Below are 14,828 nucleotides of genomic sequence, written 5' to 3' on the forward strand. Positions count from 1 at the left end.
GGATTAGAATGGGCATGTGCCTTTTCTACACCAATAGATCTGAATAGAAATCTGTGCACTAGTTAATGCTACTAAAACCTGCATTGCCCATTTATTGCTTCTGTCATTCTCAGGCCGAGTCTCCACTTGCCAGAGGATTGACACAGTGGGTCTAGTAAAGACCCACTAAATCAAATGCTGAGAGCACCCCGTCAGTACTGGTACTCCTCGCAGTCACAAGGAGTAAGGGAAGTTGACGGGAGTATTTCTCCCATCAACCTCCTACTGCAGGCTGCTCCAGAAAATCAGTGCAAGGTATGTCAACTCCAGCTACGCAATGCATGTTACTAGAGTTGGTTATTGCATCAATTTTCTCCACTACTGTAGATCTGGTCTCTCAGTGAAAGGTGTAGTACCATCAAGCCACAAGTGTCAGCATGATGTGAGACTAGAGAGCTTTTAAAGAGGATTACATTTTTCTGCAAAGTTGTGTGGAATAGGTTTGGCTAGATCCTGCTTTTGCTATAAATGATCATGCTCTACAGCAGCAGTGGGGAACTTTTTTTGGGTCGGGGGCCGCTGAGCCATAGAAAAATCAGTTGGGGGCAACATACAGGTGAGAAACCCCTGACTGAGAAGGAAAAAGACACTCCTCATGTTCCCCTCGCACACCAGAGCCTAGGGGAGCCCGGGCTAGTAGATTTTGTGTGCTCCAACCCTGTGGGTGGGTGGCAGGGGGCTCCCTATGTAGGGGAATCCCTGAGCCTTGGGGGGCCAGATCCAGGCAAGTCTCATCTGACCCCCAGGCTTGAGGTTCTGCACCCCTTCTCTACAGGGTTACTAGGTCACCGTTCTTCTCATCCATAATGCCTCATGAATGGAAAGAACAGGTTCTCTGTGTCTTGAAACTATATGGAGTTTGCAGGATGCCTCCCTCCTCCCCCATCCTGTACGTTTTACCTTGACTAGGAGCATGTGTTGTTGTTTTTGTCACTCTGAAGCCAGTGCTTGCAGCTAGGTGCTCATGTCTGCGGGCTGTGGGCTGCAGATAGTGTTGATTTTGGGAGAGGGAACACAGAAAAAAAGCTACCTTGAAGTTGACCTTAGTAATCAGTGCTAAACGTGAGACGTTATCTGTCTTTTTGGACACATTTTATTTGTAGGTTTTAAATATCATTTCAGTGACATATTAGATATATTCTTATTTTATAATTATGAAACATTTTTATAGTACTGGACAGTGCTTTCAGGTGTCTGGGTGAATTAATGAGTTGTGTGAGAATTGTCTCATTTCTCTGCTAATTTGACTTGGTTAATGTGATACTTTCATCTTGAATGTGCTGTTGAGCTCCATATGCTCCTTGGTCTAGCTGCACACAGTACTTTGTATTCTATTTTTGCTTTTAATAGAGAGTGGAATTCTTTTACATCGGGTGTAGTATTTTCAGTTGATGGGTCACTTTAATAAAAAAAAACATTAATTGAACATTTGCGTGGAACCTGTATTGCACAGTAACAAGACAATTGTTTTTTTATGACACTATTCAACACAGTTGATGTTTGCATAAGTGCTTCCAAGCTGAACATTTATTTAAAAGTTGTGTTAAAAAAGCTTTAGGTCCTTGCCTTTAAAAGGGTGCACTCACTGTGAAAAGGCCATTTTCTTCACCAACTTGTGCCCTGTTTGAATGGAGGTCAGCCCCAAACATTCCCCTTTAAGACACTCTGCCATGATACTTGCAGATCCCGGCCAAGTGGTAAGCTGTATTGTGAAGAGAGCAGTCTTGTACAAAGCATGCACATATTATTACTTTGCTTTTCCCCACCTGTTGTCTCTTGTCATTAAACTAGATGTTACATTCTGAGGCGAAGACTGTGCCTTTACTGCATAAGGAAAGGCAAGAAAAAAACCCTTCAGGGCAAAAGACATTTCAGCTGACTTTTTTTTTTTTTGAGCAAGGGGGTAAGGGAGCGAGGAGAACTAATTTTCTAAAAATATAAATTGTCAGTTGGGGATATATCATGATTACATGGGGAAAAATCTCTCAGCAGGCAATACAGTTTAATAGCTGCTGGCTAATTGCTTTGCAGACAAGAAAAAAAATGTCAGTGTGAGTTCTGACTTTCTTACGAACTGGACATCAAGTGGAAAACACTTCAATACAGTATACCATGTAGTTAGGAGGATTTACTGCTGCGGTGTCCTGACAGGTCTCTGGCTCTGTCGATCATTATAACCAGAAGGCTGCTTGCATGTGGGCTCAATGATGTGGGCACAATGACCACAGCAGACCCCGAGAGGGCCCCCAAAGACCACAAACTAGATAAGGATCGAAGGTTCCAGGCCAGGCTTATTGTTGAGGGAAGTGCAACAATAGTTGTCAGTAGACTCTACTGAACCACTGCACATATGTACTTGCCACAATGGAATGACTCAATCAGTAGGAAATTTCCACTGCCCCTTAGGTCATAGAAAGACTGTCCCGACAAGACACCACTTTATATACAGGTCCAAACAACTCACACCTCATTGCTGACGTATCAGGTTGCCACCCTCTGATGTTGTCAGGTTACCACCCTCTGACGCTACTTAGATCCCACCCATCACCCTGTACTTCGTGGTTTGATTATATTGTCTCTATCCATCATGCTGTCATTTTAGACCAGGACTACTCAATTTGTGGGCCACATGTGGCCCACGGCTCATTTTTTTTGTGGCCCGCGGTGCGGTTTGAGTTTACACAGGGATCAACACACAGCCCACAGGTGGGATCCTTTGAATATGGCCTCCACTGGGAACACACCCCACAATGGCGAGTCAATAGAATGATCTGTTGAGGTGCGTTTTAGTAGTTCAATTCCTGGACTGTCATCTGACTTAAATGGGGCCTGTGTGTTTTGTAGTCTTGCCTTAAACTTTGTATTCATGCCCGTCAGTGTGAAAGAAGCTATTTGCATATATTTGCATGTATATGCAGCCACCCTTAAGTTGCAGCCCTCGGCATGTGCTGAGTACCAGTGTGGTCCCCGGGGCTTCCATAGTTGAGTAGCCCTGTTTTAGATCTTTTCCTGAACCTGGGTCTGTATCTGTGAGGAGTGAGTACCAAGGTCTTTTTTAATGAGTTGGTGATACCATGTGATTTCAACTTATGACCAGCACCAAATTATTGTTCTGCACCTGGGCCTATTACCAATGAGTGTTTTGCACTCTCAGCCCTGTTCATGCGAAATTCTGTGAGCAGAGGCCTGCCTCTTGTGCACAGCTTAGCTTTGCTTTATGTTAGCCATGTTTTGTCCATTGTTAGCCTGTGCTGCATGGCCTTATGTTTTAGACCTTCATTTTACTACATACCAATGTGCAAATGAACCCTGGCTTGTAGTTTTAGGTTTCATTTGTATCTGAGCCTTCTAAGAAATTGAAGGCTTAATGATGGGTTTGGAGGGTTTTGTCAGATTTCTTCCCACTTAATTTGCTTGATAGAATCACATAGGACCAAAAATTATTAATGTTGATGCTATTGAACAGCACTGGAGCCAAAGATAATCTACCTGATCTCTCTCCCCCTCCCCCTTTACATTTCTCATCTCTTTCTTTGATATGAACATGTATTTTTTTTGGCTTCAGGGTTGCCTGCCAGGAGTTGATTTGGATTTCTAGTGCAAATTGGTTTCAGAAAGAGTTGAAACCTATGCATTTCAAAGGGAAAAGTTTTGCCTTGACTTTTTCTAGGAGATTTTGGATAAGCTTTTACTCATGAACAGCTTTTCTAGTTGAAATCACATTTGTCCAGCGTTTGGTTGTGTGATCCAGACTTGCACAGTTGAGAGCTCCTGTGTCAGTGACTTCAAGACACAAATCGATGCTGGTATCTATAGGGCAGGGCATGTTCACACTCCTCTAAGAATGTATAAAGTAATTAAAACTCAGAACTGTGTCTTTAATTGTGGTACTGGGGAAACTCTCTTGTATTTTGGTTTCCTAAAAATATTTATTTATTTGAGCATTTTTTATTTATTCGTATTACCATAGTGCACAGGAGTTATACAAGGATCCCACTGTGCTATTGAGTGGCTCAGTAGCCCACAGTGAATGCTGACTTTGCTGTTCATTGGGCAACTGAATCAATGCACCAATGAATTTTACTGTGCATCTTTACAGCTTCTCTTCTTCCTGGTTCTGCTTTGCCTTCTCTCATATTCTCGTAAAACTGCAGTTCTCAAAATTCTGGAGCCCAGCGATCAAGCCCTAGCTAAGTTCCCGTTCTATCAACTTTTAGCTTTTTAGTGTCCAAAATTTAATGTGCTTAAAATGTCACACTTCAATTTAACCTCACTTCATCTACTATTAATTTGCAGTTTGAGCATGTTACCAGAGATTAAGCTGATGGAGTACTGATGAAGTACTTTGCATCCAATGATCCTTGTCAAACGTATACTGTATAAAACTGGGAGATTATTATACACACTCTGCTGGGTTTTTTAAGGAAACTAGAAGTCCTTTCCAACTCTTATCATTCTCTGATTTGCTATAATAAAAATGTGGTTGAGTAAAATGTTGATATACCCTTAAATTCATAAAAAAACAACAACAAATAGTCTGGTAGCACTTTAAAGGCTAACAAAACGTGTAGATGGTATCATGAACTTTCGTGGGCTCAGCTGGCACGTAAGAAACTTTCAACATGTTTTTATATTTAGGATTTTAAGTTTGAAAATAAAATTTGTGATGTGTTGCACTGATAAATCATCTAGATGTTGATACATTTATACGGAACTTGACAGGTGCAGTAACATTAGCTGACTTAGCAATTTAAAAAAACATAGCATGTTCTTGGCCAAATCTGTTTCTTTGGGGTAGTATAGTTTCAACTTGAAATATTTTGAAACGGTTCTGTTTGAAATATATTTTATAACATGTTTGGCCCGTGATCACACTTGAATTGGATGCATTGCACAGAAACATCTTTGTTTCATACATCTCTTCAAAAAAGATTTTTGACTTGTGAAATAAATACTGATAAATAATTTATGTTTCTGGTTTTCCTTTTTAGGGGAATTATTGAAGCTCGTTTTGTTTATGTCTTTGTTCTTGGCATAATCTTCACTGGAACCAAAGACTTACTCAGATCACAGGTGATATCTGCAGACTGCAAGACAAAAAGTATTGGTTTATGGGAAGTATATAGCGGATTAGTTCTTCTAGCAGCCCTGCTATTTAGACCCCACAACCTGCCAGTTTTGGTGTTTTGTCTGCTGATTCAAATGATAATGACAAGATGTATCTGGAAGCCATTACAATTTGATGCAGCTCAGATTACTATAATGCATTATTGGTTTGGCCAAGCTTTCTTCTATTTCCAGGTAAGCTTGATAATACAACTTCAATAAAAATAATATACGTGGTGTTATTCTACCATGTGTTGTGTTAAATAGGGCCTGCTCCTGCAAATATCAAAATGAGTGGGACTACTCATGAAGGATGAGCCCCCTACATTTCAGTTAACTTGGTAGAGAATAAAGTTATATAGGATGGTGTAACATTTGCATGCACATACAGACAACATATAGAGCCCTGCACGAATGCAGATTTATACCTGTGGATATAAATTGGTATCTGCAGAACTGCAGGGCTCTCCCTGGGATTGCAGTGATGAAAGGAGCAGAAGATGATGATGCCACTCCCAGGAGCCAGTACACTGTGCCGGCAGTTCCTCCAGTGCACTGTACCACCCCCAACCCTGCCCTGTCCCTTCCATGCAGCTGTCTCTTCCTCCGGTCCAGGGGCCTGTTGTTGGACATGGTGCCCACCTCAGTGGCTGGAGCTGCAGGTGATACAGCTGCACCAGAGGAGCTGCTATCACAGGGCACTTGTTCCCAGAGGCGGTGGCTCCATTGTGGTTCTTTTGTCATTGTGGTTCCTGGGAGAGTCCTGTGGTTCTGTGGCTACCGATTTATATCCGCATCCTGGGTATGCATTTGTATCCACATAGGACTGTTCATATAAATAGTGATTGCGTGTGTGTGTGTGTGTGTGTGTGTGTGTGTGTGTCTCTCTCTCTCTCTCCCCCCCCCCCAAGGGCTGTTACTAATAAAATATAATATAATAAAATATATCCTGTCACATATGGGAAAGAGCAGCTTCTGAGAATAGTGATACAACTTTCAGAATGTTTTATTCTTAATAGTTTAACATCAGCTACTCAACAGGGATTGGTAATTTGTGGAAGGAGTAGAACTTCAGAAATAAAGTATATACAAAAAGAAATATGTAAAGTCCATTAAGGGGGGGCAGGAGATATTAATAGGGGTAGTTTCAGAGAGAACACTGAAGAACTAAGTGGACAAAGAGTAAAAATTTTAAAAGCTGTTTTATAACTCCTGTGGTACATGTTAATTAAGATGTTTAATAACACATTTGAGAAGGTGTTTTGCCAAATTCTCAGAAGTGCTTTGATTTCTTGTCATAGTATACATATTTATTGCAACTGTTTTTCTTTAACTGGGGAAAAGATCGGGTAACACCAATAAATATTTTAATCATGGACTGTAGCACAGGCAAAAACATAGGCTTGTAAAATCAAATTCATTCACCTTGACTGGATCACACTGGTTCTTTAAAAAATATTCCACTTTAATATGGAGTTCTGGTTCATGACTAGAGTGTTAGGTGCTACTGCAATATGAAGAATTAATCTAAAAATGTTAACTGACTTTTAAAATAGCAACAGGTAAATCTACTTATGTCCCTAACTTGAGGTATACAAAGTCTCTGAACTGGAATAATGTGCAACTTTAATATAGCTTAGGTGAGGTGAAAACTATTGTAAGTATATCATTTCAGTCAAAAGCCGAACGGGCCAAGTTCTGCTGTCTTTAATCAACACACTGAACTGTACCTTACTCTGAGAAGCTTAATTGATTTCAATGAGTAGAGCTGTTCCGTTGTGAGAATAAGGGTGCTGTAATCTAACCCTAAAGGTAATGCTGGGGGTATAGAGTATAAGGAAACATTCTATATGGACAGTGATTTGGGACTGTAACATTTTTCTTTCTCTTTTCCCTTCTGGCCTTGGTTAGTTTAATGAGTATTTTCATCCCTGTGGCAAGGAGATATGTGGCTTGGCTTGGCTTTGTTCTGGGAGGTCAGTCATAAGGAACTGCTGTCACTTTTTTCTTGCTTTGTGAGGCTATATTCCGTATGAGGTTTGAGGATTGCTGGCCATGATTTTGTCAGGGAAATTATCAGGGACCTTTTCTTAACTTTGTATACAGTATTTTTATTGTAAATTTTGGGAAATAATTATATTTAGAGGAAAGATGTTAATTTGACTGTGGCTGGATCAGTATAATTGAGACGTGCTATTCACATGAAGATATGTAAAAGCCTGTTTACTTTGACTCCTGGTCCTTTTTTGCTTTGTTACATTGTATTGGAAGATGGAAAAAAATAAAATTTTAAACCTTGGATTTAACAACTGTAACAAATTTAATACAGTTAAATCAATTTTTTTTTCTTGTGGCAGGTTGCTACTGTAAGTCAATAGCTTGTGAACTTCAATGAATTTTTCAGCAAGCTTGACTGATCATTATTTTCCTGAGCCTCAAGGCATCCACTCCTTCCTTTGGATCATTAATTTCCTGGAAGTGCCCTATGGCTTTATCATTGCTGTTTAATTCAGAGCATACAGTGACACTAGAAGCAAAGGTTACTTAAGTCTTCATTAATTATAGAGCCCTAAAAAGTGTAGACTGTTGTCTTCATGCTGAAATTGATGTTCATAAGCAGCGACAGCTAAAAGTAAAGAATAGCTTTTAAAAGTCTCCACATTGAATTGAGGTTTCGGTTAGTATTCCAGTGTCTGCTTCATAATCAAGAAAATAGCAATTGAAAATATGTGGAGGTTCATATTAGTAAAACTTTATTCAAAAGCACGTAGAATGCAAAATTGTCAGGAGGGGATGACCATTGGCAATTGAGGCTTCCATGTGATTGCACCGGTCAGATTTGGCTGCTTTAACTGTCTTGAAAACAATTGCCTGCAAGAGAGAGGAAGGAGATTGTAAACTAAACCCTTCAGTATTGTTTTGACCTTTCTTTGTTTGTTTTTATTGATTGGATTCAAATAATTGTTTAAAATAACGCTTGAGATTTTTCTTGCACAATCTGTACATTAATTTATTCTGCCTGATGCTCTAGGTACTAACGTAAAGCATATATTTTAAGGCTAGATCTTGAGGAAAAGCAAAGAGAAGAAGTCCTAATTTTCTGAATTGTTAATCTACTATTAAAGCAGATTGGAAACTCATTCCACCTTTCAGACGTCTAAGCGATATCTTTGTTTTATTTTCAGGGGAACTCAAATAGTATTGCTTCAGTGGATATTTCAGCTGGTTTTGTGGGATTAGACAACTATGTGGAAATACCAGCAGTTTTTCTTACAGGGTTTGCAACGTATGCAGGACCTTTGCTTTGGGCCATTCACTTGCTGTGCTACTTGAGTTCTGAAGTTAGCAGGTAATTCTCTGAACTAAAAGCTAATCAAATTAAAAGTAATAAATGATTATCACAGATGCAGAAAAGCATCTCCATGATGTAAACCCATTTTAGAAACTGGAGCTAATATGCTTTTCCCTCCTTAACTTTAGCTCATTGTTGCTCTTTCTGTCCTTTTTATAGGTAACTTTTAATCCTCCGTCTGTTTGTATTCTCATGTTTAACAAAACTGTGCCAGATCCATAGGGTTTTTAATCATCTTCACGTTCATGAGAGTGGTTGTTGTATTCCCATTTCCATTCTTTCATTTGTCAGTAGATTCTCTCTCCATCTGTGTCAGTATAACCAGTGCCCAGCAGAGTGGGGTAAAACAGCGTTCATGGTGCTGCAAGGGAGAGAAGTAACACAAAGTTCCTGTAACTCTCTTACTTTGGTTTCAGGTTTAAAATTTGAGGTTTTAAGAATATTTTGAAAACTTTACTCTGGACAATGTACTGTATTCATGCAGATGGGAACCTGTCATCTTTTCCAAAGGGAGAATGGCTCATATAACACTTTTAAAATGCATTATAACAAAGATGATACTTTGTAGCAGTGTTATGAGAGAGCTTAAATAGAAACTCATACAGATTTTGCTGAATAATATGCCCCTGCAGCAACATAAATGTTTCTCAGTTTTAAGTTGGATTTTTGGAGACCGAACAAATTCTTCCTTACTTCTATCAGTGTAACTTTAGCAATGGCTCACTGAGGAATCCATTCAGAGTTTAAAGAATTTGTTAAAGAAAATGTTGCATTTTTGTAAGTATTTTTATAAATTTGAAATTATGTCAAAGGGATTGATGTTTGAGGTCTAGTACATAATTTTGTATAAATTAGGAGTAATTTGACACTCAAAAGTTAGCACATTATTTAAAAAAATATTTTTGTACTGTTGAAAACTGGAAAGGATAATTCTCCAATTTTGAGATATAAAATGCATCCCTTTGCTCTATAGTTTACCAGATATTTGTCCACCTCGCCCACCCCCCTTTTTTTTTGGTTGTTGCTTTTGGTTGGTTAAGGTCAAATGCAGCAGGCTAATGTTTCATCTGAATACAGCCGGTCCCTGACTTACAAACTCATTGACGCACGACCAACCGCACTTACGACTAGCCTCCCATTAAGCGTGGCCCTGACTTATGAACGGTAATCCGTGCTTACGAAAAACACAGTCCCATTGAAATGAATGGGGTCTAACTTACGAACACATCGAATTACAACCAAGTGTTTGGAACGTAACTCGTTCGTAAGCTGGGAACTGGCTGTATTTTGGGTAGAACTTGCAACATCTTTAGTCTTTCACGGTTTGCTGCTGCAGATACTGTTAGGTTGGGTCTGTGTGGGTATGTCTCCACTGTAGACCCCTACAATTGACCTGTGCCAGCAGTCTTGGACTTATGGGGCTGGGGCTGTTTAATTGCAGAGTAGAGGTTCAGGCTCAGGGACCTCCCACTTTGCAGGGTCCTAGAACCTGAAGGCTAACTTGAGCCCGAACATCTGCACTGCTGTTAAACACCCGCTTAGCCCAAATCAGCTGGCATGGTCATGCCATGGGACTTTAACTGCAGTATGGACAGACCCAGTATTTTTTCCTTTACATTTAGGGATTATCAGTTCAGTGCTGAGTTTCTACTTTCCTTAGAACTGAGGCTGAAACACTGGAGAGAAGAAAGGGGTCTGCAGGTCTGACTCACTACTTTAAACATATTGCAACTCTAGGTCTTAAAAAGCCTTTTATGCTCTAAACATTCTTTATATAGACCTCTTGTGATACATTGTTAAATATGCCTAGTGTAGCAGTAAAGTTGCTGCTGACTTCCCAATTTGCTGTTGTGCCTCTCACTAGTTTTCAAATGCTTAAAGTTTGAATCATTCTTTTAATTGGCCTAATGAGCTTGGTTTCAGGGTGTGCTGCTGAATATCTCCTGGAAATGAAAAATAGTTTTATAGCCATCATCTTAGGTTTTAATAAATCTTTTGTAGATCTATTGGCATAGTAGGCATTCGGTTGAATGAGAGCTTTTTCAGATATTGTAGGTGGAAATTGCTCAGAACAATAGTATGCTAGTAGCTATAAAATGTTTAATATTTATAACAGCAGTATGTCATTCAACAAACTTAAGTTTGTTGCTTGTCTAATAGGCTTTCACAAATAATATAAGGGGCTTATTACTTAAGTGACTGTAAAATTGTTACAGTGCTGACAAAATAAAATGAGGATATGTTGGTTAGAGGAAATACTATAGCTCAGGATAGCTCCTCCCCCATTTAATCTTCAGACAGTTTTATCCCTAGCTTGTACCTTATCTAAAGTAATCCTTTTACCCTCAGTATAAATTCAGAGGCATGCACTGCTCATGTAACCTATTTCAAAGTCAATTTTTCATCGCTATAAAGAGACAAAGCAAGAATATTCTCGGAATTGCAGTAATGATACTGCTTTTTAAAATACTGCTGCTGCTGCCCCTGTCCATCAGCACAGGAGGAAGAAAAGAATTGCTCCCACTATGTTCATGTAATAATATTATAGAGAGGGAAGAATCCATGTTGCGTATCCAGGTCCTGCCACTGGCAGTAGCCTGGCCGGGTTTAAAATCTACACCGGAAACATCTACATTTTGTGTTTCTCTGCCCACCCTCCCACAGAACCCAGCTGGAGGGGAGGGGAGTGTCAAACAATCCCCTGCTTCCCAGAAGCCAGCTGCAGCTCTCCTCCCCCCCCCCCGCCCCCCCCTCCCCCCCCCCCCCCCGCTACTCCAGATCAGGCATTCTCACCTGCTACCCTCCTAAGCCCAGGGACCCAGAGGGAGAAAGCAGATGGATGTTGGGTCCCAAGTCTGCATGGAGTTTCCTGCACAGCACTGTATCCTTTCTTTGGAGCATACTGGGAACTCTGTCCTCCCCTGGCCTCGTCTTTTATTTGTGAGCTGGGCTTTCTTGTTCCAGCAGCCCTTAGTGGCAGCCAACATCTCTAATTGCTGCAAAATTCTGCACTGTGCAGTGGTACAGAATTCCCTCATGAATAACAGATTGCACTTTATTGTCTTCCCCTCAATTGTTCTTCATATTAAGTCTTGTCCTTAACATGAAGAGGGTTTTTACGTTTAGTATATCTGCAGAATGTGCTGAGAAGTTATTTATCTTCATAACTGAACTAGTTTGTTCTCAGATCGATTTTTATTGATTCTCAAGTGTACAGAATAACGTGCTACATGTTAATAAAAAGAGGCAAAAGATAAAATATGGGAAAAGATGTTGTGTTCATCTTTTAAGCAAGTACTTTGGCCAGCACCGTGTTCAGAGAGAACTTTCAAACCTAATGCTGTGACAGAAATTTCAACATACAGAGGTGATGAGATTTAAAACTTACCTCCTCAAAATCCAAGATGAAATGCAGAGAACATGTCTTAAACTATAGTATGGCCATGAAAAATGCAGCACATGGACCGTGAAATCTGGTCTCCCTCCCATGAAATCTGATCTATCATGTACTTTTATCTTATAGCACACAGATTTCACAAGGGAGATCCATATTTCTCAATTTAAATTGGGGGTATTGACCCAAAAGGGACTTGCAGGGCACTTGCAAGGTTATTTTGAAGGAGAGGGAAGTAGTATTGCCATCCTTATGTCTGCACTGCCTTCTCTGGCCACCCAGCTCTGAGCAGAGGTTGTTGGCCAGCAACCCAGCTCGGAAGGCAGTACCCTACCAGCAGCAGTGCAGATGAGTGGCAATACCGTACCATGCCATCCTTACTTCTGTGTTGTTGCTGCTGCTGGCAGGGCTCAGCCAATAATCACTGCTCTCCAGCTGCCCAGCTGTTAAGGCAGCATCACTGCCAACAGCAAAGCACAAGTAAAGGAACCTGAACTTCCCCTACAATAGCCTTGTGACACACCCACACATCCCCAAAACTCCTTTTTGGGTCAGGACCCTGACAATTACAATACTGTGAAATCTCAGATTTCAGTAGCTGAAATAACATTTACAGTTTTAAAAATCCTATGACTATGAAATTGACGAAAATGGACTGAATTTGGTAGGGCCCTAATGATAGTCATTGTTGTGTATCTAGCTCTGGCTAGAGTTCATCGAAGTTTAGATGAAAGTGTAATGTGTTGGAGACCAAGTGGGAGCATTCCCATGTGGCTGGCCTGGTTGTGCAGTTACATGTTTCATAAGTAGAACAGAAAATGGCATGTAAGAGCCAGAGAGTCTGGCTACAGCAATGCAAGGTTTTGAAATCAGGGGGGATTGTGTGGGTAGGCTCAGTTTGGTTTCTCTTTGGCTGCTCCATCTGGCTTCACTCCTCTTCTTTGTCGTCTTGGCAGCATCATTCATTGAGAAGTGGGTGGGGTGGGGGTAGAGAATAAGCACTAGTCTTCTCTGCAGCAGGTAGATTGAGTAGGCTTTTTGAAATGATTGCTTCTTTCTTCTACGTGCTCTGATCAGCAATAAAATAGGGGAAATTTACGTTATTAGTGTTAACACCTCACTGGGGTCACGTCTTCACTTCCTGGAAGAGCCACACTACGGCGCTTGATCTTTCAGCATTTAATTTTAACTAGTCTAGTGAAGACCCATTCACTTGAACGCTAAGCTTGCCCCTGTCGGCACCAAACTCTTATTCCTCACAAGGGCGAAGGGAAGTTGATGGGAGCGTCTCTTCCATTGACCTCCTGCTGTCAGGATGGTGCAGAAACTCAGCTTAAGATTCATCGACTCCAGGTATGTTTTTTACTTAGCTGGAATTATGTCTCTTAAGCTGACCTTTGGCTGTAGTGTAGACCTGGTCTCTGATGAGCTGGGGCAATTTGCAGCTTTTTGTTGTCTGCAAACAAGTTCCTGCCCCTGCATTGGTTCACACTCTGTTCACATTTTGAAGGTTTTCTTTGCAACCCTAATTGCTAGAGGTTTAAGTTTATATTTTTAATGAAAGCTCAAATTCTGGAGAGCCCAGTAGCAGCTTTTGAGCGGTAGGGGGAGGAGGAAGTATGAGCTTGCCAGTCTGTCCCAACACAGCTCTGCTCGTTAATGTGATCATTTAGTTTTGTATGGCTAGCAAAAGCTGTGTTTTTCTTACAGCTTGGTCTTCAGCTTCCCGATATGTTCAGCCATGCAAAACAGGTGAAAAGGGTTAACAGTCATAAATCTAAGCAGAATTAAATTCTTAAATTCAGACACCCTATTCTAATGTGTATAAATACATGGACATTTTTGAAAACATGGCATGTTAATGTTACAAGTAAACTATGATGTTTTTGCATGGGACTTCTTTGAACAGTAAAACAAAAATGAAACTTTGGAGGGAATCCTCCAAAAATCCATGTTTTTTCTCCTAAAAGTCTTTCTTTAAGGGTGTGATGGTATTGACCATTCTTTTAAGACCCTGGTCATTATCTAACTTCTGGCACAAATTCTGGTCAGTTATCTTCAGGTTCTAAGTTTTCTTGTATTTTTTTGGTTTGTTTATTTTTAAAATTGCATCCATAGTGTAGTCATATCTTAGCCCTTCTGCTTATACGAATCAAGTCTCTCTCCTTTTAGTCAGTATAAACTACTATGAACTTTCACTTCCTTTCCAACATTTGAGCTCACAAGTTTTAACCCAATTATTACAACAGTTTACTGATTCTGACTACTTTAATAAATTGATGCATATGCATATGCATATTCAGATGCGTTCACACTTTCTCTGTGTTTGGAAAATGTCTTACAGACATAACAAAGAGAGGTGAGATAAGCACTCAGCTTCAAATGCCCTCTCCTTATTCCCTCTCTTGGATATGAAACCCTGGTGCAGCTAAGATGGTGGAATCTTCTAGTAGCAGTGCCTGTTAAAAGCCCAGAGCCTGCACCGACCGGTTAGCACATATAGCTGTAGGAAGGTGTTGGCACCATTGCTGCCTTAGCTACTTCCAACCCAAGTTAAGACAAGAACCACCTTAGATCTGTTTCTGTCTGTAGTTAGGTGCCGTAGCCTGCCTATAAAATAAATAGCAGTACTTGTAGTATTTTAGTGGTTAGAACAGTGCCCAATTTGAATGACGGCAATTAGGAAGCCAATTGTTACATGCACGAATGGCATAGAAAGGAGTATCTGTGATTCACAGATCATTAAAATGCCTTCTGGAAGCAATTACTTGTACAAGATGGACCTTGAGTCAAACACTGGGTTCTTTTGAGGCAGCTTGCTAAGGCAGGAACAGACATCTGGATTTTTTTTTGGCCGGTGGATGAAACATGATTAAATCCATAGCTTGTGAAGGCCACGTGTCCAGCACGTGGTGAAAATGGCCCAGGCCCTGGAGG

The 14,828-nt window shown here is 40.4% G+C and overlaps 1 protein-coding gene across 3 annotated transcripts in view; it reads left to right on the top strand.

Annotated features, from left to right (window-relative positions):
- The window catches only part of PIGG (phosphatidylinositol glycan anchor biosynthesis class G (EMM blood group)), a 268,780-nt gene that overhangs the window by 71,540 nt on the left and 182,412 nt on the right, over positions 1 to 14,828 (top strand). For all 3 annotated transcript variants that reach the window (XR_012904572.1, XM_075931310.1, XM_075931309.1), the window contains 2 exons: positions 5,031 to 5,340; positions 8,331 to 8,494. Coding sequence is in view for 2 of the 3 variants with exons in the window: in XM_075931310.1 (XP_075787425.1) it covers positions 5,031 to 5,340; positions 8,331 to 8,494 (474 nt within the window). In the remaining variant the exon portion in view is untranslated. The remainder of the gene's footprint in view (positions 1 to 5,030; positions 5,341 to 8,330; positions 8,495 to 14,828) is intronic.

Source organism: Pelodiscus sinensis, chromosome 6, assembly GCF_049634645.1.
Source record: "Pelodiscus sinensis isolate JC-2024 chromosome 6, ASM4963464v1, whole genome shotgun sequence".
Taxonomy (NCBI): Eukaryota; Metazoa; Chordata; order Testudines; family Trionychidae; genus Pelodiscus; species Pelodiscus sinensis.